General features: G+C 44.1%; 1 protein-coding gene across 2 annotated transcripts in view; it reads right to left on the reverse strand.

The window, feature by feature from the left end:
- Positions 1–20,518, reverse strand: part of LOC118232046 (dedicator of cytokinesis protein 4-like) — a 107,382-nt gene extending 86,864 nt beyond the window's left edge. For both annotated transcript variants that reach the window (XM_035426585.1, XM_035426586.1), the window contains exon 1: positions 20,336–20,518. In XM_035426585.1, the coding sequence (XP_035282476.1) occupies positions 20,336–20,372 (37 nt within the window). In that variant the 5' untranslated portion in view covers positions 20,373–20,518. The remainder of the gene's footprint in view (positions 1–20,335) is intronic.
- Positions 20,519–26,662: the final 6,144 nt, after the last annotated feature.

Raw genomic sequence — 26,662 nt, forward strand, 5'->3', positions numbered from 1 at the left:
GCATAAAGAGAAAGATTGCATCATCAGTTGTATCACCAGTGTCTCATGGTTCTGTGATTAATAAAGTTTAATTAACATGCAATGTAACTAAAACTTGCCTCGCCTCTGGCTATGGGGGAAAAAAAGGATTTACCTGTCATCTGTGGATGAGGGCTGGCCTGCTACGTCTCCACACAGTTAAAGAGAGACAGCACAAATCTAAATGAAGCAGCTTTGTCATCCTTGATTGAGCAGTTTGGAGCATGCTCCCTTAAAAGGTCACCTTTCATTGTTTAGAGCACAGAGCTATGGTGGGGAGGCCCGCCCAGCCTTGCCCTATGTTACCCCAGATGACGGAAGGGCATCTGCTCCATTTCAGCGGAGTCAATACACAAAGGTGCAGCCTTCTAACGGACGTGCCGCTACAGTTCAGGGTCTGACCCTCAGCCTGGGGCACTGAACACAACCCCTACAGGCCAGTAACCACACCACAGTTACCCGTCAAACAAATGTAGGTCCACAGCAAGTGGAGGAACATCGTTCATTGTAAAATGCACACTTCCAAATAAATTCAGGTGCTTGTTAGGTGAGTTCATTCTGCTGGTCGCTGTGCTCGTCAAAGTGATCCATCTAAGTGAAAATTAGCAGCGAGCCAAAGTGTTTATTAAAATACAATGTAGTCTGAATCCAGGCCACTGTCTTAAGAATCGTAATTAATGGCCATACGGTTTTCAGAAAGACAGCCTGTTCTATCTTTATCTCTTCAATGGAGGGCGTGTTCATCCTGAAAGACAGAGAAAAACACACACACACACACACCGTCAGTGGGCACGAGAAGCGCTGAGACTAAATTGGGCGAATGTTTAAACTCCCGGGGGAGCCGGTGCCTCCTGCCAGAGAGAGAGAGAGAGAGAGAGAGAGAGAGAGCCGGCGTGGTTGAGATGCCTCTGGAGCGGAGAGCGCGTTTCAGCCGCGAGGCACGCTCTGCCGACCGCGTCCCACGGCCTCGCGGCACCGGGGATTTCGGGGGGGGGGGGGGGAACCAGCGGGATTATGGGTATTTCACACAAACGCACAAAGGCGTTTTGACATACCCTTCGTTGTTTTCAATGGAGAGAATAGCGCGGGAGCACATAAGCTGTACAGCCAGCACTGCAAAGCCCCTGAGTTCAAACTGTTTGAACGTTCATTTGTGTGCTTAATTATAAGGATGTGAACGGCTAATTACTGCTGCTAGAAATGCCTTAACAAGATCCCAGTCAGTCTGCTGGTGGAAAGTCTGAAGTGCATATTTTTGGTAATAACGCCTACGTTTAGTTTTCATTAAGAATGCTGCATTGATCTTTTATTTATTCCGAGTTCAGGTGGCCAAGCCGCATCCTCATAACTCAGCACAAGCATACAACAGCTGCTTGTAATTAAGTTATTTGTGGAAGTTCTTTTCTGGAAGTTATAGAAAAAGACCACCCACTCTCTCAAGAGTGACAGCATTATTTTAGCTAGTCCCAGAAAAAAGCCGAATGGCTTTTGGTGCCATGCACTTCCCGTGTAGGAGACCCATTAGTCACCCGAGACTTCAGGGCCCATCTCCGAGTTGTAATGTGTAATGTCTAAATCCGGCCATTCACAAAAATACCCATTTATCACATGATTTCATTCATAGGACGTGATGTGATGAATTTGGCCCATCTGCACAATCGCTGTCTGACAGAGCTGACTTTAAGTTTACCATTCTGAATCGCACACGCAGAAGACAGGAGAGGTGGGACTCAAGCCAGAGCAGGGGGGGGGGGGGGGATTACGCAGGCGGTGGGGGGGGGGGCGGTTCAAGGCGCAGGGAGCTAGAGAACCTGTCAGCGCGTCGAGGCCTTGGCAGCGCTAACCCCTGTAGGGAAACGCGGGTCCTCGTACCCTCAGCACGCTCCTCACAGAATTACCAGTGCGGCTCGGGGAGAGAGGAGACTCAGACTCGTCTCGGAGCATATTAATTAGACTCCCGCGGAACGCCAGCCATTACCCATAAGGCTTTCCTTTCCATGCGGAGGTTATTACAAGCATCACACTCCGCAGCAATTACAGCTATTTATCTGGATAACTACGGCACTGGGTGAACTACACCACGGTGTTATAGAAACAATTACTTCTTTTAAAACAACACATTAATTTGTAATTGCTGTTATATGATATGCATGTCCATTGCAACATCATAAAGAAAGAATTAGAAGGACCATCGCCATGGAGAAGCTGAAACTGAATGTGGGGGGGGGAGGGCTCAAAGAGCCAATGGAAAGCCAGAGAAGCGGTGCCCTGCTAATTCTGACACGGCAGCTACAGACAGCGAGTCAAAGTGGCGGATCTGAGATAAATTATTCATGCCTGGGCCCATACAGGACAAATCAATAGAGAAGCGCGATTAATGGAGTCAAAAAAAAAAAAAAAAACAGCGCCCCAGTTTCGTCCATTAACTGGGCCAACGGCAAACGGTTCACACCGCTCCTGGCCGCCTGCAACTTATTAAACGAAACAAACAAAACACAATCCGCAGCGCGAGGAGATTAAGCGGGATCCGCGTTGTTTATTTACATTTCCCCCCCCACCCCCCCCCCCCCCCCCCCCCCCCCCCCCCCCGTTCTCGGAATACGAGGAGAGAGCTGGGAATACCGAATGAATAAAAGCGATTGTGCTCCCCCTTTACACATCCCCAGAGGTGATGTAACGCGCAAGTTTAAATGAGCTGCCATCTCTGGTCTCGCTAAACAAACAAGCTCTTAAAACTCCGCGCACACGCGTTTCGTCTCCGAGCAGAAAGAAGCTTTTCGGAAAAAGAAAATGTAACAACTGACCTTTCCTTTTTTATCCCCCTTTTCTTTTTCTGTTCATCCTTAAATCTGGACCCTTAAATCCGCACTCCTGCAGATTTAAGGGTCCAGCCAGACACCTTTCCTGGGCTTTTAGGGTGGGGCTGGAAGAGTCATTGTGCAAGAGGTTGAACACGTTTTCTGTCCTTTCCTAACCTTGAAATGTTCACCTGCATTGTGGCCTGATTCTCAGCTCTCATCCCCTCTGCTTAATGCTAAATGCATTGGGCCTCATTCACGAAACAAAGGTCTGCACATGCTGTCAGTGAATCCCATATTAGTCAATTGTAGGAACATTTTAAGTAGAGAAGTAAGAATTATTTAAGAAAAGTTTTATGAATGAGGCTCATTGAATTTATAACTTAGGCATAAATATTGTCAATATTCAGAGTGGAAATTTTACACACTGTCCATTCACACAGCTGGACATTTACTGAAGCAATTGAGGGTAAGTAGAGCTTCTCAAGCGTACAGTGGCAGCACCCCTCCTGGGAACTAAACCTGCAACCCCTGATTTACAAGCCCAGTTCCCTAACCATTCCCCTTTGGCAGCGCACAACCTATAATCACATTTCACCTTCACGGTGTTTGTTTAAAATAACCATTCCCCCCTGATTTCAGCGGTGCCCAAAACACAAGGGGACACATCTGATCCCTTCGGCCTCTCTCCGGGGTTCGTTTGCTTTTCCAGCGCGTCTATCTGACCTCAGATCAGCTAAGCCGCACAAGTTGGCGGCTCTCCCTCCCCAGCTGATCTGGATCAGCTTAACGACCGCCCTGGCCCCCCCCCAACCGCGGGCTGTTCCCACGTGTCCTTCGGCTGGAGATGAAGAGGGCAGCGTGTGCCACGTGTCTTATTCCGAAAAAGAAACTTTCCACCCGGCTGGAGGAACCGGCAACAGCACACCACAGCCCCAGTGGGAAAATATGTTTGGGCTTCTCTTCATAATCCTCGCTCTCTTTCGCTTACAGACTCCTAGGTGCAGTGGGGGTCGGCATGTTCTGGATGCCTGCGCCGTCCGGGCTGGTTAAAACGGTATTGCGTTGATGCTACTTCTTGGTGCCATTTTTTTATTTTCTATTTTGGCTGGATCCATGCCAGAAAGAGGCTTTGAGAGGATTATGAGGAGAGCTTCCGCTAATGTTAAGAAAAATAAATAAAAAACTCTAATCAACAGAATGAATTAACAGGATCTCCTACTGCTGAAGAATTAGATATTTTGATGCCAAAACTTCAATATTCTGAGCCTGCCAGGTAGCTTTAGTTGAAGGATTTCACAGGATACAAATCAAATAAGGAACCCGCTTCTCTTTCATAAAACAGACATACTTTTCATTAGAACAGTAGCATTGTGTAGGGTTTACTGGAAGTGCACTAATGGAACAGGCACTCCTGCTGCTTGTTTTGAAGATTAGCCAATTATATTTTAATAATTGTTTGCGGCAAAATCCTGGGGCATTGTCAGAAACAGCTGCCAGGCACAGCACAAAGCCAAGGCTGGCGCTGAACACTCGCTAATCCGGCAAGAAACACGAAATGGAGGGTACGTTGTCCGGAAACATTTGGAGAGGTGAAAAATTATAAATATATATATATGTAATGTGAAAGGAGATACAATACAAAAAGATACAAGAACAATTTTGCATCACACACAAATACGCAATGATTAGAGACTGCCCTCGTGCTCAAAACACATTCACTGTCGTCTCTGAAAAAGAAAAGTTTGCACAAGCATTAGACGGAAGAGTGTAAAATTAGACTGAGCTGAGCCAAGATTTCACAACACGCCATCTAGACAAACGCATCGCTGCAGTCTAACTGTAAAAAAAAGACTGCCTGCATCAGGCACAGACTGATCCTTAAACTCACACTCGTGCCATTGTTCCACGCATTTCAACACGTAGGTAAAAATTTTCTCCCAGCATCGCAATATCAGCCTAACAACGCGCAATGCGGCGACAAATCAAAAACTGCTGGAGAGTTCATTGAGGGAAAAGGAGAGACAGACAGACAAGGAGAATGAGATAAGAGGAATGAAAACCATCTCCCTGCCACCCAGCCCCAGTAATATTCTGTGAAGGAGGAATATGTGTCATTTCAAGCGGTACTGCATTAAACTGCAGCCCAACGCACATGAGCCCTATAAAGCCTGCGTAATATGTGCACCCCGTAAAGTCTGTGTGAAATACTAATACACGACTGAATCCGTTCTCCGCCATCACGTGACCAAACACAGCCCGCTTTAAAAATGCTCCGGCACATCTGACGACTGTGCGACGATTACATCACCGCATGTGATGTTCAACCTATGGACGGGGGGGAGACGGTGTGATACGAGGGAAAGGGGAACTGGTGACACATCCCAGGATGCATCTGGCTACCGGGATGAATTATAGTCTAGTCTGAGTCCAGTTCTCTGTCTGGTCTGTTCAACTGGGTAAAGAGTCACACTGTAGGGAATAAAATAACCCCACCCCCCAACCCCCCGATGATGTCACCCAATAGCCTTGGCAGAAATGGAATTCACTGAAAGAAATAAATGATCAAGATCAGAAAAGATACTGTAATGCTTGACAATATAAGGATACGTATACAACTTCCAGATATTGAAATATTGTTAGATAAATACATTGCTGTTGATGGCATAATATTATATAATTATAATATTATATACTGTGTTAAGTTCAGGCATGCATTATAGTGCAGTGTATTGCATTTCCATAAAAGGTAAGATGGCTGAATTGGATCAGCATTGAAACAAAAGTTTAATTACTAAAAACATTGCTTATGTACAACTGAGAAAAAGTGACCCCTAGGTACTCAATTCCAATTACAACATTATCTACAAAACCATTCATGATTAATATCTAAACTGAGAGAAAACTAGCTAATTAGCCAATTTAGCCAAGAACAGAAATATCCACCGCAACTCTGGAGTGAACCTTATTAAAAGATTATTATAAATAGATCTTTATGAATTCATCATAAGTTGTCACAATAGCTAGGCTAAATCTTCAAATGTTAAAATGAGTCACAACCTGAATACGTCTGCATGCGAACGAGTGTTTGAGTGTGTCATAAGAAATGAGCATTGCTGTTAGACGGGTTTGGTGCTGCCAATGTGGTCATTGAAGCTCGAGACGTAGGTCATGGTATTAGTTTAGATCTCATATTTGAGCATCAGACGTGTTGTCCACTTTGGCCATACACTGCTGGCTGAAGAGGAAACGTGTACTCATAGAAAGCGTCCGAGATAATTTAGCAGCAGCTGATTCCGTGACAGCAGTTTCAACAGGACATTGACTTATGGGCAACAGCTGAAAATAATCAATGAAAGCCTTTCCAATTACACTGATATGGAGTATATCACAATTACTGTCAGCAGGAGAGAGGATCACACACACACACACACACACACGCACATAGGATACTGTCATAAGCAGCCTGTTAAAATCTGTTCTGTTTTCATAAAACAGTGTCAAATCATCTTTAAAATGGAAAAACTCTTATTAGCATGAAACTTCGGATGTAATTTTTTTTTTTTTTTTTGTGGAAAACATCTAACTCCCAAATTAATCATATATCTGACTGTGTATAGGGAGAATAAATGTGCCAACCGAAAATTCTTTGCAATTTAAGACATTTATGCCACATTATCTATCTAGTAACCCTCAACACACCATCAAGAACGCAACTCCACACATTTAGCATCATAATTTTAACCGCTGAATATCAGGAACCCATAATGGGGTGTTCTGCTCAATCAAGGAATTTTGCTGAGGCAATAGTACTGGATAGACATTTACACACATATAGACTAAACAGGCTTCCAGTTTGTTAAAGTCATCGTTTGTTAAATATCCAGTAGTGTGCTGTAACATTTGCACATAGAGAGTCACATTTGCACATAATTTAAATAGGACTGTAATCTATTTAGGTATACAAGCACACACACACAAACATGCTCAAGCACACACAATGTGCGCGTGCAGACACACATGCACACACGCAAACACGCACAAACACACACACGCACATTAAGTCTCAGCTCCCCATCTTCCCCAAATGAGCAACCCTGTACAGGCTGAACTGTGCAAACAGCCTGCAGCAGGGCATTCCCAAGCCTCTTCATCCCCACATCCACACAAAGAGAGACCGGCTTCAGCCATTTTCAGCTCAACTGCCCTTCACCCGGCTCTAAACTCGCGCTCCTGGGGAGAGGAAGCAGAATAAAGGGCATTCGGTGAACAACCCTAAAGGGGTTAAAGATTCCTGGTTAATGAGGAAATATCGGCTTCCCCTGCGGCGAATAAAAGCTCCCTGTGGCGCACGATGCACAGGGAAGGGCGAGCAATTCCCTTCTTTCTGCAGCTGAAGCCAAGACAGCGCTCCGAGCAAGGCAAGTCGTACCTCTCGAATCACTTCTGTGCCACCTGCAACCAAACACCAGTAGCGCCGTAGCTGAAGAGTGTGTTATTCATATGTGCTCAGCTGCGAGCTAGAGCCCGTTTTACACCTCACAGGCCACACAGTACTACAGGAGAGCCAGTGTCTATTTTACACTTGACAGGTCGACCAGTACTACAGGAGAGCCAATTACTATTTTACACCCTACAGGCCACACACAGTATTACAAGATAGCCATATATGGTTTTTCACATTAAGACCAGAGACTCATGTCCCCTACAGGGGACATTAATGAATGTCCAGGTCTTAGGAGGATAAAGCACATTACAGTAAATGAAAGCACTAGATGACCTGACGATATTAAAAATCCTTAGAGGTGAGTACAGGACACTTATTCTTCGCGGCACACACAGCTATTTCTGATGTAATGCGGTAATATCATCCCTCAATTGGCATTAAAGGTGTCTAATTAAGGTTAATTAACAGCTCGTAACATTTCTGGGGTTGAAAATGTGATTCCAGCATATGCAGAGGGACACTCAAGATGGAGTTTAAAACCCCCCTGGGCAGCTGTCATTCACACATCACAGGATGACATATGAATAAAATAGTTCCCCATTGTGCTGGAGGCCATTAAGTCACATACAGTAGTGCCTCGTACTGCAAATCATCGGAAGTGGCTCGGTCAAAGATGCAGAGATAATGACAGCACAAGCTGCCTTGAATATGCCAGCCAATCATTTCTTTAGCGTTTTCGCAGAAACCAGAATACATCACTCGCAAGCTTTTGGCATGTGTGTACAACACAGGTATTTGCACAGTACTCAGCAGCAGCAGACAGCAGATAAAATGGCATTCCTTGTGAAAACTGTGAAGCAAGACACCGCCCACCTTTTCTCCAAATTTTGAATGCCCAATCACGCTCACGCTACAACGCTCATCACAACCTCAACCGTCAATTCGGGAGGCCTAAAGACAAGCGTGCGCACTCCGCCGAAGCGGGTGAAGCGGCCGCCGCTTTCAGACGCACCGCGGATTGCAAGCCGGACTCGCACAGACATGAGTCAGAGGAAGACGTTTCACGCAGGGGGGTCTTGACTGAGCAGCGGTCGCCCTCGGTGCACGGTGAGACGATCGTCATCTCGGCCGGCTGAAACCCTTCCCCCCCCAGGCAAAGTTAGAGCCAGTTATACATCGGATTCGATATCAGACTACGGGGCCCATCCATGCACTGAAACACTACCTTAGAGAGCACAAGCAACCCAGCGGCCCCTGAAAAATAGAGATTCTTCCACCTCTTGGCTGAATGAATGCTGGGAAGAAAAGGAAATCCAAATTCCAGTAAATGATGAAGGAGAAGCCACCTCCCTTGGTAAATACAATGCAGTGCTCTTTGGAGAGCTCTTCAGTACCTCAAGAAGCTTTGACGAGGCTGCTTCCGTCTTTGAGATTTAGATGCCAACGCTATGCTAGTTAAACTTTACAAAAAGAAAAAAGGTCCTTGTTGATGTGTTAAAATGAAATGCAGACAGTTATCAAGAGACACAGCCAATTCAAATTTAAAATTGTTAAAATGCTGCCATACAAACAAAGAGGCAACAGCTTTCAGACAAATGGTTATTCCTCTGCCGTTGTTTTTTAATCTGTTTTGTTTTGCCGTTTTCTTTTTCTGAATTTTTGGCCCAAACCTGTTTACTGATTTAATAACATGCATATGAAATAAGTCTTTAATCATTTTTTAAAAATTTGATTAAAATCCAAGTGCACTAGTAACAACCTCAGCCAGCAGCCAGGAGGGAGAGGGGGGTGGGGGTTAGTTTGAGTCTTGGGGTGACAGGATTTTAATTAGTTCAGCACTGAGACACATCTCCCTTCCCAACAACCAGTGATGCAATCACACTGCAACTGTCAATACACTGCTTTCACATGATGTCACTTCCTGTACCTCCCCCCTCAATGAGTTTCTCCATGCCAGTGGTTTGTACTTGTCTGGGATCTGGATTAGCTTCACTTGGCATCAGGAGACTGGATATCGAGGTGGTGAAATCTATGAATACTCCTATATGGCTGGAATGAAGTAGCATTGTGACGACAGCTCTAAGCTTTAGCCTGCTGGTACTCCAGTGGATATATCAATGCTTACATCAAGTGACAATAAACAATGGTCCACAGAGCTGACAGAGTAGGAGCTGAAGCCAAGAAACACCACAGCATCTGGCCAATACAATCAACACTAATAACAAAATCAGTATGCCAATGCCTTGTATAATTACTACAGTCATTCTGTCCATACAAAATTATAATGAGCTGTTAAATTCAAGATAAAACCCATAATGAATTGTTGCACAGCTTGGAGTCCTATTTTTACATGACTATGCAGCCTACACTCCATTACCGGGACTCGCATCATCAAGACGGACAACCACTTTGCAACTATAAATATTCATCGCAGCTACCGGTGGGATAAATATTCACAAATGGCAATGGAACAAGAATTTTGAAAAAATCTCAAGTACGCTAAAGGAGCTGTGGCAATATCTCCAGACATTGTTTTCTCTCTCTCCTTCCCTCTAATTGCCTCTCATTTTCTGTCTCTCTTTCGCACTCCATCTCTGTCTCTTCCTCTCTCACTGTCTCATTCTCTTTCTCTCACTCTCTCTCACTGTCTCTCATTCCCTCTCTTGTTCTCACTTACGCTAAATCTGATACTCTCTGTCTCTCAGTCTTGCGCATTCTCTTTTTCCTTCTCACTCAATGTAACTGTCACTCTGTCACACACTCTCTCTCGCCCTCTTTCTCTCTCTCTCTGTGTGGAGGAGAACAGCAGAGCTGAGTGTGACTGGGAGACAGGCAGAGTCTAAGCAGGGTGGCGGGTGGGGGGCAGCAAGTGGGGGATCGTGGGGAGACACACAGACCTACCACACAGGGACCATAACCTCCACTTTCAGGGAAGGGATCTCTACCTCTCGGTCAGGCTCATGGCCTGTGTGCGGGGCCATATCACTGCTCCCCCCTCCTCAGCCTGTCATCCATGTTCATACATGGGCAGAGGACCTCCGCGATAACCTTCCGCCCAGAGATCTACACCTACACGCCCTTGTTCATCACCAGGTCAAAGGGTCCCAAAGCCTTCATGTTTACTGTATGTTTTATACATGCAGGCGTCGAGCAAGGGGTTGGGGAGAGGGGAGGAGGAGAGAAAGGTAGATTATTCATTTATTTATTTTTTACTTTTGTTATACAGCACAAGCTTGCTTTTATCAGTGAGACCTGGAGGTTCCTGCCACATCATCTGAGCTCACTCGCTAACCATGCCCAACATCTAACACAAATACAGTGTGCTCATCTATGAGTAAAATCCACACGATACGGGATCGCTGAATGTTCAAGGCTAACGCAGATGACATTTTGCGTCTTCAGGACTGGAAGTTGAGGGTATGAAGGCACACTGCATTGTCATGAAGTTAAGCGCAGGCAAACAATAAACTTAATTCTGCGTTTTCAAATGAATGGGTATTTGCTGGAGGGCAGGGTAAAATAAGCAATGTAGCAACAAGGGCACTCATAGGTGCATATGGCTCAGGGACATATGACTCATTAAACACAGTGGCGATTGTTCGCCGCGGCGAAGGTGTTGTGTTGTCGGTGAGTAAGCACCCACCTACAACCCCCGCTAACACGCTCACGGTGTTAGATCACCAAGGCGTCAATGCGTCACATCACCAATGACACACGCGCCTAACCACAGGCGAAGTTCACGGGTTGTTATCGCGTCGTCGCGGGCAACAATAAATCCACATTCACTAAGGAGCATACAATCGAACAATTACACTGCGGTGATACGATCATATCTCACTCGTTCTACTGACACTCTTGTTTCGACAGGTGAATGGCAAGCCACGTGTTTATGTTAAAATGAAAGAACACAGAACAAGTAAATCACATTCAGGTAAATGACAAATCATAGCAACAATACTCTTAAGTCAGGGGCCTTCAACTGGTTTTAATCCAGGGCCCCCCAAACAGGCTCAAAGGCACTCTGGGGACCCCTATCATAAGTTAAAAAGGGTTGGGTTGTATTTCAAAATAAATAAATAAAAAATCGCGAGGTGGGGGGATGGCTCGGGGAGGTCAAAAGTGCACTGACCACAGACACTCTGTTAAAAACCCAAGCTGTGAACCATAGACACACCAGAACAGACACCTGTGAAGTGGGTGGCGAGCCACCTCGATGAGAGTTGCTAGAATACCTCCCTGCAGCAGCTGCTGGAAACGTGGCAGAAGTGAAAAAGAGCGTCCTTCTCCCACGAAACCACACCGGCCGAAAATCAACTCAATATTTAAAAAAATAGATAAGGGAACGCATAAGCAGGAGCTGACGATGCAGAACGCACTGTGTGTAATGCCATCACACGTAATTCTCCGCCGTGCAGGTTTTTTTACATTTTATTTTTCAGCATAAGTGGAAGTGAAAGCAGAACCTCAGCGCCACTGTTGAGATCATACATTTTATTTCCTGAGTAGTTTTTTTAAATTTTTTTGCTTGGCCTGCAAAACGCAAGGTGGTCAAGCCCTTATTTCAGAATTCAAACTCCAGACTGTGTGCTACAGTGCTTTCAGCCAGCGATTCAGCACTGGCTGGAATGTCCATCACTTTACAGGAATATCGCATTTTGTGTGTGGCATCTCTGTTATCTAGAGAAGAGGACCATACTTTGGACAGAGCAGTCACCCAGCCTCCCTCCCTCTCTCCCTCTCTGTCTGTCTCTCTCTCTCTCTCTCTCCTTCTCTCCTTCTCTCTTTGTCTCTCTCTCTCTCATACTCCAGGACGTTCAATGATGCGCCCAGTGCACCTGGGTGGAAGAATGATTCAAGCCGCACAAAGGACAGCGTGGCAGCCTTGCAGCAAGAGTCGCCGTTGCCATGGTTTCACTTACGCAGACCCCCACCGCCCCACCAACCGAACAGCCCCCCCCCCCCCCCAGCTGGGGTCGTCACCTGACACAAAACCGGGGGGTGGGGGGGTGGGTGCAGTTCTGGGACGGGCTTGGACTCGGGAGTGCGGCCTCGGGCCCGGATCTGTCTGGCAGAGAGCGCCGCGGAACCAGGTGTTCAGTGAACGAGCGCGGGGGGCGAACAGGCTGCGCTTTTTAGGAAACTCCTCCGGGGTTCGCCGTCACACGACACTCAAAAGGTCAACAACAAAGGAGCCAAAAAAAAAGAGGAAAATGTGGGCCTATCATATTCATATGCCAACCTGCCCACTACCCACAATGCTTGTGCTGTATGTTTCTTCAAAAACAAAAAAAGGCAGTCAATTTATTCCTTTGAAGGTAAAAAAATTTTTTTGGAGGGTATTTACATAGCGCAAAGCCTTGCCAAGATATTACCGAGTGATCGAGGCTCAAGAGAAACACACACTCAGGTAGGCAGTGAAGCTGTGCTGACATTATGTCTCCTTTTGCCAGCACGGTGCAGTTGTTCATAAAATAACCCCACACACATTCAACAAATAGACCTGACCTATGACTCAAAGAGAAAAATATAGACTGCTAAATGTAAAAATTGCACCTTCCTCTTCCTGTGCGTACGTGTTTGTGTGCAAGCCGTTATTTCACATTTCACTACAGTTTTTGTAGACCCACTTGCAATAATCATTAGGATGTCGGGGTGGATGGTTTCGAGTGACATACTTACTTATAACTGGGTAAAGATTGGACAGAGTACAGTAAGGCAGATGCATGTGAGATTCTGTTTCCTTCCACAGCAGCCAAACTATTTCAAATTGAGGATTCTACTCTGTTTACTGATGCCATCAAATTAATTAATATGGTTGCAACAAAGAGAAGAAGATAATTTTTTTTTGTTGTGTGGATTAGCCATGGATTTTTTTTTTTATGTGAGCGTGTGTATGTGTATGTGGGTGTGGACAGTGACATGTAGCCCACATAAAACATGTGAAACACAAAATACCTCTCACCTCCCCCTCTCTGATCCCCAAAGGGCTAGTGAATTCACATGTGGGGGGCTTGAGGAGGAGGAGGAGGAGGGGCAGAAGGAGGAGGGGAAAGGCCTACCATTCACTCCCTCAGCTCCTTCCTCTGCATTATTTCTGAATAATCGCAACAGGGGAGCGGATGAAGAAGCAATCACAAACGAGGAGGCGTTGGAAGCCACGCCCCCCATCTGGTGAGGGGCGATCTCTCTCCCTCTCTCTCTCTCTCCCTCTCTCCATCTATCTCTCTCTCTCTCCCCCCCTCTCTCTGGGCATGTCACGATGAAGGAATGACCCGAGGGCCTTCAGCCATGCCGAACAATCTGCAAATCCCAGAGGCACAGACCAGGGTGGCATCTGACACGATTAGTTTCCACACCCCAGCCCACACCACCACCACCACCGCCGCCACCTCCCCCGACACCCCCCACCTGATACCCCTCCCCCGGGGAGAGACCGACAGCAGCCACCGAGCCCCGAAAACTGCCCCAAGCGCTGTAAGCACAGACCTTTCACCCGTCCACTCGTTTCCAAAGCAATTAAGCGTCCCGCTAATGAAAATCTCCATTTTTCCATCTAGTCTATGAAGTACAAAAAAAAAAAAGGGAAGGCAAAGTTTTGAAAAACGAAGCGAAGTTCGACCCTTTTTTCAGAGGGAGGATTTTAACCTTTCGAGACTCGCCTGACTGTCAGCGCGTAAATAAATCCCTCCTGGCTATAAATACAGCAGAAACGGTATGGGTTCATCTGGGCGGGACGCTGAGACATCGTCGTTTTTTCACTGGCGTTTCCAAACTGCGGCAGGAACGGACTTTCCGTCATTGTCTCTATTTCAGTGCTCCTTCTGCCGGTCTTGTGAGGAGAAGGTCAAAGGTTATTTTTATCCAGAAAGGTTGAGAAAATCTTCATGTGAGCCTCCGCTCACGCGATGACGACGATTTTCGCAACCTTCTTCTCCTTCTCCTTCTACTTCTTCTTCTCCTCCAACTTCCGAACGGACCATGTGTCTGAGAGAGGGGCTAATGTGGCCTCTGCAAATTTCGGGGGCCCTCTGTTATCTTATTACCACCAGGAGGTGCCCCAAGAGGGGAGACGGAACGAGAAGCAGGGGACTCACTTCCACAAAGCGCGTTTTCTTGTGCTGAAGCCAACCGCGAGAGCTCCACCGACAAGAGGACAGTTATCGAGCATGAAGTCGGCACTGGCAGTCTGAATTAAAACGTGTTTCTTTTTTTTATATTAAAAAAGCTTAGCTCTTGAAGCTTGAAGGGCACCTACTGGCTTAGCAGAATGATCAGGATGGAACACTGGCTGTGGAAACAATTCTGAGCAAATTAAGGTGGGGTGGGGGGGGTAGAATCTTCACAAAAGCTAAGCAAACAGATCTTGAATGCTAGCAGGATTCCATTTTATTAACTGTTGTTAATTAAGCGTTGAAGCACACACTCAGTTTGATGACCGATACACGCTACCTTTAAAGACTGCCGCTACTTTGACGTCAGGTAACAGTGGCCATCTTTAATATTCAGCTATAATTGGCCCTCACAGGCCCTTCTGCAGATTATACATAAGTCTTCCTATGGCTACAATCACATGGCTATTTGATCCTTTGTATGTTTTGAAAAGAAAATCTGGTTCACTTCCATTGAAAATCGCTCTTGTGAAATGTGATGTAATTTGATCTCAAAGTCTATAAAATCTGTCAAACACAAAAAAAAGGCTGAAGTGAAATATCAATCTTCAGCCTCTGCTTCGAGTTAACCAGGGTAATGACAAAAAACCACACACTAATGAGCATTCACACAGTCCCTGCTGGACTCCATTTATATTTCATGAATGGTAAAGATTTGTGGGTGTAGGCTCCCTACAAGCAGACAGTAAATGTCACATCAGACATAAACACAGGCAATCAAATGTTGTGGTTTCAAAGTTTTTGACTTTTCTTAAATAATCTTATCGGGAAATATGACATTTATACCAGCAGGAACTTAAAACTGTGAAAAATCTTATTTTTTTCAGGGTTGAGGCATTTGTTCATATGAATATTTGCTAACTATATTTCACATCTATTAAGAATCCGAATCCTGATCTAGACTAGATTCTCTAGCAGCAGGCATTTCTCTGTTTTCATCTGAATTGTTGAATTCAAGTGATCTTTTGCCTCCAAGACAACAGATGGTAAAAATTTGGTGTCTCTTTGATTGATTTCTGTGGAAACCTGTAGAGAGGGTAACAGCTGTTCAAATTCAAGGTAAAACTCTCCAAACGCATTGCATTAATTACTGCTAATCTCCACTCCAAAAAATAATAATGATAATTCACATCATAAATGTGGCTCAGTTATAAGATGATTCAAAATCACGATAATTCAAAATCTGAATAATTTTAAAAGGCATTATCCCTGTCATTTCAGAACCTTTGCTGTTCAAAAATGATGGCTTCAGTTTGACAATTTAGTTGCAATAATCTATAAAATATTCGGTTTGGTATACATAAATCACTTTAAAGTCATTTCTCACATTCAAGGTTTGGCTAAAATAAATTTGTAATAATTGCATAAACACTGCAAATCAACTGATAAAAATAAAAATCAGGCAAGAGTAAGCCTTTGGGTGAAGTATACACCACAAATTCCATCCTTGCGCTTACATCCAATTCCTCCGACATTAACAAACACATCACCCCCCATCGACAGAGTTCAATCTCCTCGGTAAAGGCTTCTCTGACCTCCTTGGCAAAAATAACAGGTAATGGCAGCCATTCATCCCTGCCATCATATCCTTTTTCAATAGCAAATAACCACTCCGGTCTACGTTCATCGTTTTTAATGTAATGTATTATCTCGGAATTTGTACTGTATGTAGCGTATTGCGTTGTTGTTTGTATTTTTATATTTATTTTTAGCTGAAAACCAATTTCTCCATGAGGGACAATAAAGTTTTCCACTACTATCATGCAGCAGTGAGCAATAAGCCTGCAGTAATTTGAACCTGTGAGTAATTTTGAACCTGAAGGCAGACAACCTGGAGCAACCGTTCAAAACAGCACAGCTGCCTGCGGCAGTGCCGGTGGCTGTTAGCAGGGCCATGGTATCGTGCATAATTGGGGCCGAACATCACCCATGGAGTTTCAGTCAGCGAGGCTGATGATGTATCACTGCCGTTTGCTTTCGAGCCGCATTTGAAAAGTCCTCCTCCAGCTCATGTCTGTGTGAGCCCAACTTGTCAATCACCGTGTGAAAAAAGCAACGTTCTGTGCTTCGGAGGAGCACACGTTCGGCCCTCCTCATTCGGCAACAAGGGTTGCAAAGCGTGTTGCGGTGTGAGCCTGATTGGGCATTTTCAATTTGGAGAGAAAAGGGGGAAAAACATGAAAAACAAAACAATAACACGTCTACCTCCTTACAGGTGACCTCTGTCAGAGTTTAAACAGCCCTCACGGCTGTTGACTCAGGAAGTGCCAAAGGGTACCTAGGAGAGCTCAACACGTCTCTCCTCCTCAAGGTGACCGCTTTGAAAGCCTCCACTGAGGGCTTGGTGTGTCCAGGCCACTTTGTCCTGGTGTTCTTACGATACCAAGGTTAGCACTGCGCAACAGAAAAACCCCCTTCGGCCATTGGTCACTGAAGGGTCACAAGAAATGTCAACTCACTGAACCCCCTCCATTCCCTTTCTAATTAAATCAAGCTTATCAGTCCCACTAAGAACAGGATAAAGAGTTACAATCCAATTAACAAGGACACAGTTGCAATTTACAGAATTGAGCGCAAAGGGACAATTAGACATCGCAGCAAACTGATTTAGCATAGACATATTCAGGCTTCAGGAAGGTGAGGAAATCAAAGCTTGCATTTGTTTATTTGGCGAGAGACAAACAAACTAGGTTTGTAATGATAATGATACAGAAATAATGGCGCTGTTTGAGGGTCAAGAGATTTGTTTCTGTTAATAAGCATTACATAGGTATACAGGGTATTGCTTCACAGTTTAACCGAGTAACACTGACTTAAACCTCACGGCTTTTCATGTTCAAAACCTGAAGCCCAGCTTTTCATCCCTCATGGTCCTCCTCTAACATGATGACAACTCTCTCGAGACAGATTGTCTTTTCAGCCCAACAGCACGCTACCATTCCTAAACATTCTATAACTTTGAGCAGATCAGAATTCTTCCAAACTAAATATACATCCTTTGTAGCACTGAATCTAACTTTAACTCCCTGCACTTCCTGGTTGGAGAGTTCATCCTTAAAATAACTGTGGGAGCAACGCTCCAGGACCTGCCGAGCTCCTCTTCCACTCAACTCCAAATTCTCATCTTTTCCGACACAGTTTGCATCACAGTCTGGGCACTGAATGTCTTAAGTTCAAATCAAACCTCTGGGCAAGACAGACAAGGACAAACAAAACCCAAAAACAGGGCATCTAAATGCAGTCAATGTGCTAAATATAAGCAGGAAATCATAAATTCATACAGGCCTGAACATAATTATAATATTGTACCAGATGTCTTATAGGGTTTTAACACACAAAGTATAATTTCAAAATGTAGTACAACTCCCTTTGATAAATTTAACGGCATCATCATCTTTTTAAATAACATATCAGAAGGAAAAGACATATGCTTCTCTAGTCTCAATTTACAATATTCAGACCTGGAGCTCCTTCACACTTTCCTGGGTAGGGGGGCATAATCACTGGTCCGTGAATGAAAACCAGCTCTTCGATAGACAGCTTTCTCCAGGACTCCCCATGGACGGCAGTCATGTTTTATGGACAGGCAGCAGTTTAATTCTGCAGTGTTGGCTTTTGGCGAAGTTGCAGAAATAAAATATATTCACTTGACACAGCATCTTGGTAGATCAGATACCGCAGAAGCCATGCTTCCAACAGATAAGATTTTCAGACAATCCCTGACATGCCGTCCCTTATTACACAATAGTCAAGAAAATGCTAATAGTTTAACACATTAGAATACTGCCATAGTCATGCGAGGAGAATATTAATTCTAAGTGATTGTAATTGTAAAAAACAAATTGCAAAATGAGAATAAAAAGGATTTTTTTCTCCCTTGAGTGGCTCATCCATAGAAAGGAATTTGCTGTGACTACAGAAGGGGCCATAGAGCTTCACATATGAGATCACACTTCATCATTAGTCAATTAGTCAGCAAGGCACAAAACAACAGCTTCACCCTATTCAGTCTTTAGCAGGTATTGTAAGGTTCAGAATCTCATTTTACAATGAAATACCAGTCTTGAAGCCCACCCACACTTTCTTGGGTAGGGGCAGGGTGGATTTAAAGTAGCTGGAGTTACCGTTACGTTAGTTCATTTCAACGACATGCCCACAGGCTATCAGTCCTCATTGCGAGAGATGCACCCCTACTTTGTTGGGAACTATCTTCTCTGTCGGAACAAATATTAGTCCATGTAATAAGATACATGTAAGTGAAAAATGTAGCAAGACCATTTGTGACTTTGACCTTTGACCTTTTGACCTTGAGGATCAACACTGAGCTTCACTGAGGTCCGTGTGCAAAAAGCCGAGCTGGAGACAGGAAATGGAAAAACCTTAAAAAGCAGCGTCTGTGGCCCCAACCTTTGACCTGGTGACCTGAAAACTGATGAGGTCCTACAAGACCTGACAGTGATGATGGGGTCCGCCATAAATTTAAGGCAAATGCATATATAATTGGCTGTGTTGCCCACTTGCGTCACTTGCGTGACTAAAACCAATGGAAGACAACCACACAAAAGATACCACATGAAATAACAGCAATTTAAACCTCTTTAATTATGGCATAACAGTCACAAACATTTTCCCTGCTGCCTGCAAGGGAAAACAATGAAACAAAAAGCTTTTCTGAGCATGCCTTGGAGACTGCAGGGAGGAAAAAACGTGTTTCCTAATGATAAAACCTGTCCAACTGGGGTATATTTTCACAATCTGTAGGACGGCTAATCAATGTAATTTATTCAGAATACCAGCTGTGTGACTGCAGCTGACTCTGCAACTATAACTTGGGAGAAAGCGACAGAATCTGAACACTTGGGCACCGGGAGCACAATTAAGACTAGACAATGCTCTGCTCCTTCTGGAGGCATTAGGAAAAAGTGCAGCTTTGAGACAGTGAAGAAATGAAAAGATTCACTTGCTTCCATCCTCCCGAACAGCTCATTCTCAGCTTTGTCTTAACACAACATACATTGAGCAGTGCAATGCATTTCTACGAACGAGACTGCGTTTAAAGACTTTACCGTTTTGCAAAAAGTGTAATTAATTTTCCCTTGCTGAATTTCCCATACAGATACAGACACCTTTTTATTCTTAGTTGTTGCTCTTTGTTATCGCCTTTGCATTGTTATCCCGGTCCACTTTCGTATGTACAATTAGGTTGTATTATTATTATTATTATTATTATTATTATTATTTCACCAGAGCTGCTCAGTGACACCATTGCAAACATCCGATTGCCAACCACAGGTCAATTTACCAAGAGGATGGACACATTTATTACAGGATTAACAGTAGCCATCCGAGACCTTTTTTCCCATTACACATATAGGTCCTAGGAATTGGCAGGTAGCGGTCGTTAAAATTTAGAAATTACGGTCAAGAGAATAAGAAGTAAAACACAGCTGACGTTTGCATTTGAGAAGGTGCAGAACATCTCTTCTCCTCGTTTAATGGGTTACCAAATAGGTTTACCGTAGACAGCTGTCTATTAGTTTAGTTTCAGGATAGACTGTAAGAATCGCCCACAATAGGCTAAATATTGAAACACCATGCCAAAAACAAAAACATAAAAAAATCAAACTGAAACTGTAAATTGCAATATTGGTTCCATTATCTGTACTTTATTTATAAAACATCATGAAGTGCATGTTTAAATGTACGTAAAAATCCTCAGTTGGGAGCCATTCCATATTTATTGTTCAGACTGCCAAGTAGTAACCTTCATAAAGAATTCCGTTATTATCCGATATTATATTTTGTTGCAATGTAGCGCTGCACACAGTATAGCGCTATTTAATATATCAGTTATCCATTTATTAAAATAGCTTATTAAAAAAAAAATCCGCAAATGAACTTACCGACGCCGTATTTTTCGTGTTCTGTAGGTATCCACATAATTATGATTTGCGCATTGAAGAAACATGCAAAAACAGTATCACAACAGAAAAACTGTGTGCGATACAGCGCATTCTACTGACTCCTCAGCGTCCGCCGTGGAGTCATTGTTCTGATTGCAGGAGCTCGAGCGAACTACAATGCATTATCACACACATACAAAATGGCGCTGCATTGTGGGAAGAGTAGTCAAACTTAATGACGTAAACAAACATTGAAAGACTTCGAATCCCATCATCCATTCTTGTCATCTGCTATTCTCATTGGTCTATGCTCAATTAAGTGTATCACGTGAAACAAGATGAAAGCATGGCGGTTTATAATGATTAAAAGAAATGAACAGATTGTGTTCTATTTTTTCTGATATAGTTTTGCAGTGGGGATCTTGTTGTGGGTTGTTTGTTACTGTAGTTGATATTTTTGTTTGTGTTCACCGGTAAAGCCAATGTAGAGATTTCACGGTTGTGCGGAAAGTTATTTAAATACGTTATCTAATAGTAAACGATAACCGAGATAACTGCTGTAATATCAAAATCTCCGTATAAACAGCTTCCGAGCTAGTTAGTCGTAAGTCGCTTCGTTGGCATAGCGTGAATATCGTGCTTGGCATGGATTTTTGGAGAAAATTTTACTGATAAATTGTAACATGCTTGGAAGACAGACGCATGCATTTAAGCAGGCGTGCTGAAGAAACCTTGCTTATATTTGGTTAGCATTATAAACTAACGGCTATACCCTATTCGCACCCTTTACCCATGTACATCAAAGTAAATACATATTTAACGAAGAAGTCGGCTATATGGGACCAATGCATTTTGCAGCTTATGAAGATTTCAGCGACCGTATCATTAGCCTACTCAAGAATAGCGTACTGCATACTAATTGTGTATTTTTGTCGTTTATACATTTTTTAACATATCTTGTTTTGTTGTTTTCGTATTATATTTAATTTTCCATGTTGGGGCTGGGGGAGGTCTTTAAAAGTAGGATAAACTTAGTTAAAAATACTCCTAATGACCATATTTTCCCAAATTGCCTTGTTGGCCACTGGTTGTGTAAAGCAAGCTGTATAATAATATATATAAGCAATACCAGGTCTCCTTTGGTGAGGGCATGCACATATAAAAAGGCTGTGTGTGTAGGCTATGCCAAACCACATTCAGTTAGGGAAAAAAATCTAAATACATTGTAATTATAGTCATTATAGCTGTTCACAACTGCTGGGAATTACTGTTACAGCCGCTGCATATGTGTATACACACACGCTGAGTCATGCATACATTATCCAGTTTTTCTCTCTTTTTTTGTTTATTCACTTTAGCACATGCTTGCCATGAATGTGCTGCATGATGCAACTGCTCTCATTTTATTTATGATTATTATTATATGACCATGTAAAGTGTAGTTGTTTAGGGACACAACAATTACTGGGCTATGCAATTCAAGTGTTTTTATTTTTTTATTTTTTGGAACACTTTGGGGCCACAACAATATGCTGATTTTAGGCCATCAAATCATCCCACACCGGGAAGCAGCATGTGCTACTAACACGACAGCAGACAGGGTGGAACCCTTCCTCCAACAAATTTTAAATCTCACAGAATTACTCGAGGCATTCTAGACCTCCTGTGTTGTCAATTCTCCAGGTGACGGGCGAGATTTACAGTGGCGGGTGAACGCTCTCAATTAATATGAAATTCTGGATGGGCCTCGAGACGAAGACCCAGCGGTTGGCAATCAGTGGAGACTAGATTGTGTGTTCTGCAGGGATTTTCCATCTGAAGAGGGCTTATGAGCGGCGGAATGAGAAAACCAGATCCCGCTGGCTCTCCGCGGATCTGCAAGGGACTGACTCAAACTGCCATCTCGCGCGGGAGTTCCCCACTTTGCCCACAAATGTGACTCAAACTCATTGTGCATGAATGGGAATCAATTAGAGAGTTGGTGTAAAGTAAATAACTCTAATGCTTCACATTAACGATAAGTCTTTTCATCACGTGGATGGGGCAACGGCACATTTGCATTGCATTTTTGGCATTCACTAGATGCTATTTTCTTACTTTAAATTTTCAAGCTATTTAAAAATGTGATATGTGCTGTAGCAATTCAGATTGAAGGCTAATTTAAACTATTTTTTCTAGGGTATCTGTGATTGTATATTCGGTGTCCTGTGATGTCACAATGCTCCAGCAATGCAGAGGAAGGAGTAGAATGACAAATTTTTTCAAAGTAAAAGAGCTCAGCACCAACCGGGATTTAGACTAATAAATAGGTTTAACTGAAAGGGGCAAAGCAAAGACTTTGATGTTGTCGCACTCACTAATGCTGTTTGATGTGCCAGGGAGCACGGTGGGGGGGGGGGTTGGGGGTTTGAGGAATCGGGAGGGATCGGATCGCTTTCAGCGGGAGTGGCATGTTGTTGTGCCCATGAATCCTGTTCGGTCGGTGTGCTGTTGTTTTTCTCCCCCATGTAAATGAGCGGAAGTCTGATGAAATGGGACAGAAAGGACAGCCGGGCCAGCACAGATGGAGAGACGCGTGGTGACAGGTCAGAGACCATGTAGGTGGAAGGCTGACCCGAAAAAAACCATTGGCAATGGCTTGCCTAAGCATCAGTAATGGGCTGCTTTCAGAAACCCACTTTTGTTTGTTTTGCCTTCTTGCTGGTATCTCTACTGCACCCATTTTGCATGTATAAGCCATCTACAACAGTTCCCTTCATGAAGCACAACCCCATCATTAGCATTCGCAGAAATCACCAGTCTTGATTCAGAGGGACTGTGTTTGTCATCTGCAGTCTGAGAACATTTTAAAATGCATTACACAGACTAAGGCAAAGTGCTATGACCATCAGTTTTAATGGAAGTGTAGAGCAGGCAAGATATTGTGAGCATATTAGAATGTTGTTTCTGCTCATCTGGTCTATTTGGGTTTCAAGGTTAATAAAGATTTCAGCAGTTTCAGTTAAATCACACTTAGAATCTGATAAGGGAATATACATCTTCCTCACGTTCATCTGATTTACTGTTTTGAAGGTGCTGTGTGAGGCTCCTGTCTAATCACATGGGGAAGTACTGTCTACAAGAGCCGTTATCCATCATGAAATCCCTGGAGATCAGTGTAGGTGTGTGCTGTTCTCTGAATGCGATCTCCTCTCTCTCCCCCACCCCACACTCTCAAAGAAACAGACAGCCAGAATTTTTTCAGTATGCTTTTAATAAAACCGGACAGGTAAAATTGCAGTCGTGGGGATTTGTGAGTCATTTTTGTCTTTTACACCGTATTTCAGAGAATACAGACGTTACCACGGAGATGGGAGATAAGAGCTGCCATTCCTTACGCTTGCCACGCCCATTCTGATCTATTCCATTTGAAGGATTCTACATCATTGCAAGGAGAAGTAATGTGCCTCGGTCTCATTAACCTCCTACTGTATTTGGCAAAGGGGAGAGGCGGAGCTTTGTACTGTGCCCAATCTCTTTCGCATATGAACTTATTCACTTCTTCTGTCACGAAAATCATTCTCGTTAATCGACAGGGCACATTCGCGCATTCCATGTGCCGTTTCGTGATAGTATTTTTCCCCTGCGTCTATCCCTTTTGGTAACTGCGCATTTCATTTGCATGCACCATATGCTAAATGTTCTCTAGTTCAGCAGTTGCTGGCTGTTCGGGCTGTTATAATTGCTGCTACATCCTAACACTTAATATGGAATTAAGTAGTACTCATATTATTTATATTATTTATTTGCCTACAGTGGCTGCGTAGTGTGTAATGTACGCACACACAAACACACCCACACACACACACACACACACAGTAATATTTCCAGCATTGATTGTCAGGTGGGATTGTAGTAGTAGATTCTCTGATTGGCTGCATGTCACGTGATCAAGTGTTTACCACTGTGGACCGGGCACTGCAGTAACAGGCCCTCATTCTCTGCATCAAACACACCTGGAGGGGGGTGGGGGGGGGGGGGTGATCCTGAGTGGGATTCTGGGTGGGGAAGATGGGAAAAAACAGCCTCTCTGCACATTCGCACGGTCAGACAGGCACATGACGAATAAATGAGCGCACATGGATATCGGAGGCCCCCGTCTCCCAAACGCAGCCAGAAGTTCCCCCATAGCTTGGTGCTGCATTCAGGAATCCCATCAGATCCCTGAATAGACTGCTTATTCATAGCCTTCATGTCATCGGCCTTGCTGGCCGTCACTGGGGCTGTGTCACCTCGTCGCCCGTAAAAGTGTCGGACTATTTTCCCCATGTGGCAGAAGAGATTTTTGCTGCATGGAGCAGCTAAGAACAGAAGAGGAGACCTTTTTGATTGTAAACACAGGAGCGAAGCAAAGAAGGAAATCCTGCATAGCATGCCTTTCACAGTATATGAATGAGAACAGATGACTCCCTGCCCGTAATAATTTATTCATGAACCAGGTGAACTGATGTAAGTCTTGGTATTCCTCTAAAAAATTCACCAGGCCTTTTTGAAAAAGCATGGAAAATGCCAATGTTTTCCACCTTGATGAATTCCAAGCCTTGAAAATGTACTTCACTGTCCTAATTTACCTTTCACTGTTGGTCTGTCTGTCCATTTGCCTCCCCCCTCACCCCCCTCTCTCTGTCAAACTTGAAGGCAGGATGTGAGCCGCCACCAATATTCTCTTATTAAGATAAAGCAGAACAAGAAGTTCCAGCGAAGTCCAGTAATAATTAACCAGGCCCTCTGGTTTCAGTTTAGCTTTTTCCTCCCCAAAGCTTGTGCATTGATTGGGGCCTGACAGCCCATTTTAAACTGTGCTCGCAACTGATTTGCCGTATAATCGTCACCCTCCACTGCCTCAGACTGCAGGCCTGCAGCACATCCCCTCAGCCTATGACAGGTCATTCCACCTCAGAGAACCGAAATCTGTGATCCCCCGGCCCCCCCCCCCCCCCCTAGTCATGGTGGGACACAAAAGGGCCATGTCCCTGCCAAGAGGGAGGAGTGTGGTTCGAATGTTCAGCAGACCGTTGTCTACAAACCAAACAGCACGCACTTTGCGTTAGTTACCGTTTTATCAGTTTCTCTGTGTCTCTGTGCAGTGTGGAAACGCCATTAACGTCGGGACATTGCTGTGTAGATTCGGGCCAGTGCAGATGGAAATGAATCTCATGAAGATGAGATCTGTTATGAATAAATGAAGAGGGGAGGGAGATTCATATAACGGTATGGAGATAGAAAACGTGCAGTCAGCACGGGGGTTTGTAAACACCTGAAACAACATATTCACCAACACGTGTGTGTGCGTGTATGTGTATGTGAGTATGCGCATGTGTCTGTGTGTACAGAGTGAGAATGAACTACATCAGTTTGGCCACATGCCAGGATTAAACACACACGCACACACACCTTGTTAAATTCTGCCAGAAGATTACTTTTTCGCCCATCTGTTTAAATGGCTGATTAATGTGTGAATAATACATGCCCTTTTGTTTTTTCCATAGATATCCCCTTTTTAGGAAGAAAGCAATTAAATCAGATTTTAGTTTAGTAGTGCGATCAATCAAGCCCTGATACTTTATATGCATAATCATATGACTACCAGACAAGCTAGCATGTAGAAGCATTTGACCACCAGATAAGCAGCATGTAGCTTCAGGGGACTTCCCAGTTTGCTCTAGTGCTTCTGCTATCCCACGCTAACTTTTTTTATTCATCACCCTGTCATGGCACACGTTGCATGGCTTTTCTCGCCGCAGTTCAACAAATTCCTCCTCTGTTGCCACAATGCACCGAGCAGCCAAAGCATGCTCCTTTTCGAGCCTTTTTGCGGACTGCAGTCCAATCAGAGCACACTATGCTTCTCCAGTGTAGTGTGCTCTGATTGGTGAATGTCACTGAACTCGTCACGGGGGAAAGCAAACTTCAGTCCAAAGCTGTGACACTAGGCAAAGGCACACAAAAAAGTTCTGACATGTTAATCGTTCTTTCATGGGTGTCCTGAGGCGGTCCAGACGTTGCATTTGTTGTCCTCTACCATGTCACACTACACGAGATGCAACGACCGGTTGTCATCCCCGGTTTCGTCTCCCATTATCGTTCCCGATGCCCCACGTCTGTTGGAATGGGCCACTATTGGGCAAATACGATGTAGTCTGAGGAGGCCCTCAGGGAATAACTGTGTGACCCCCAGGGTAAGGCGAAGGTAATGGTAAGGATACTCCACCTCTATTTTTAATGGGTCCAGGAGCAGTTCCATTGTGATGTCACAATGTGTAATTACTCTCTGATAGCTTCAGGGCT

Source organism: Anguilla anguilla, chromosome 7, assembly GCF_013347855.1.
Source record: "Anguilla anguilla isolate fAngAng1 chromosome 7, fAngAng1.pri, whole genome shotgun sequence".
NCBI lineage: Eukaryota > Metazoa > Chordata > Actinopteri > Anguilliformes > Anguillidae > Anguilla > Anguilla anguilla.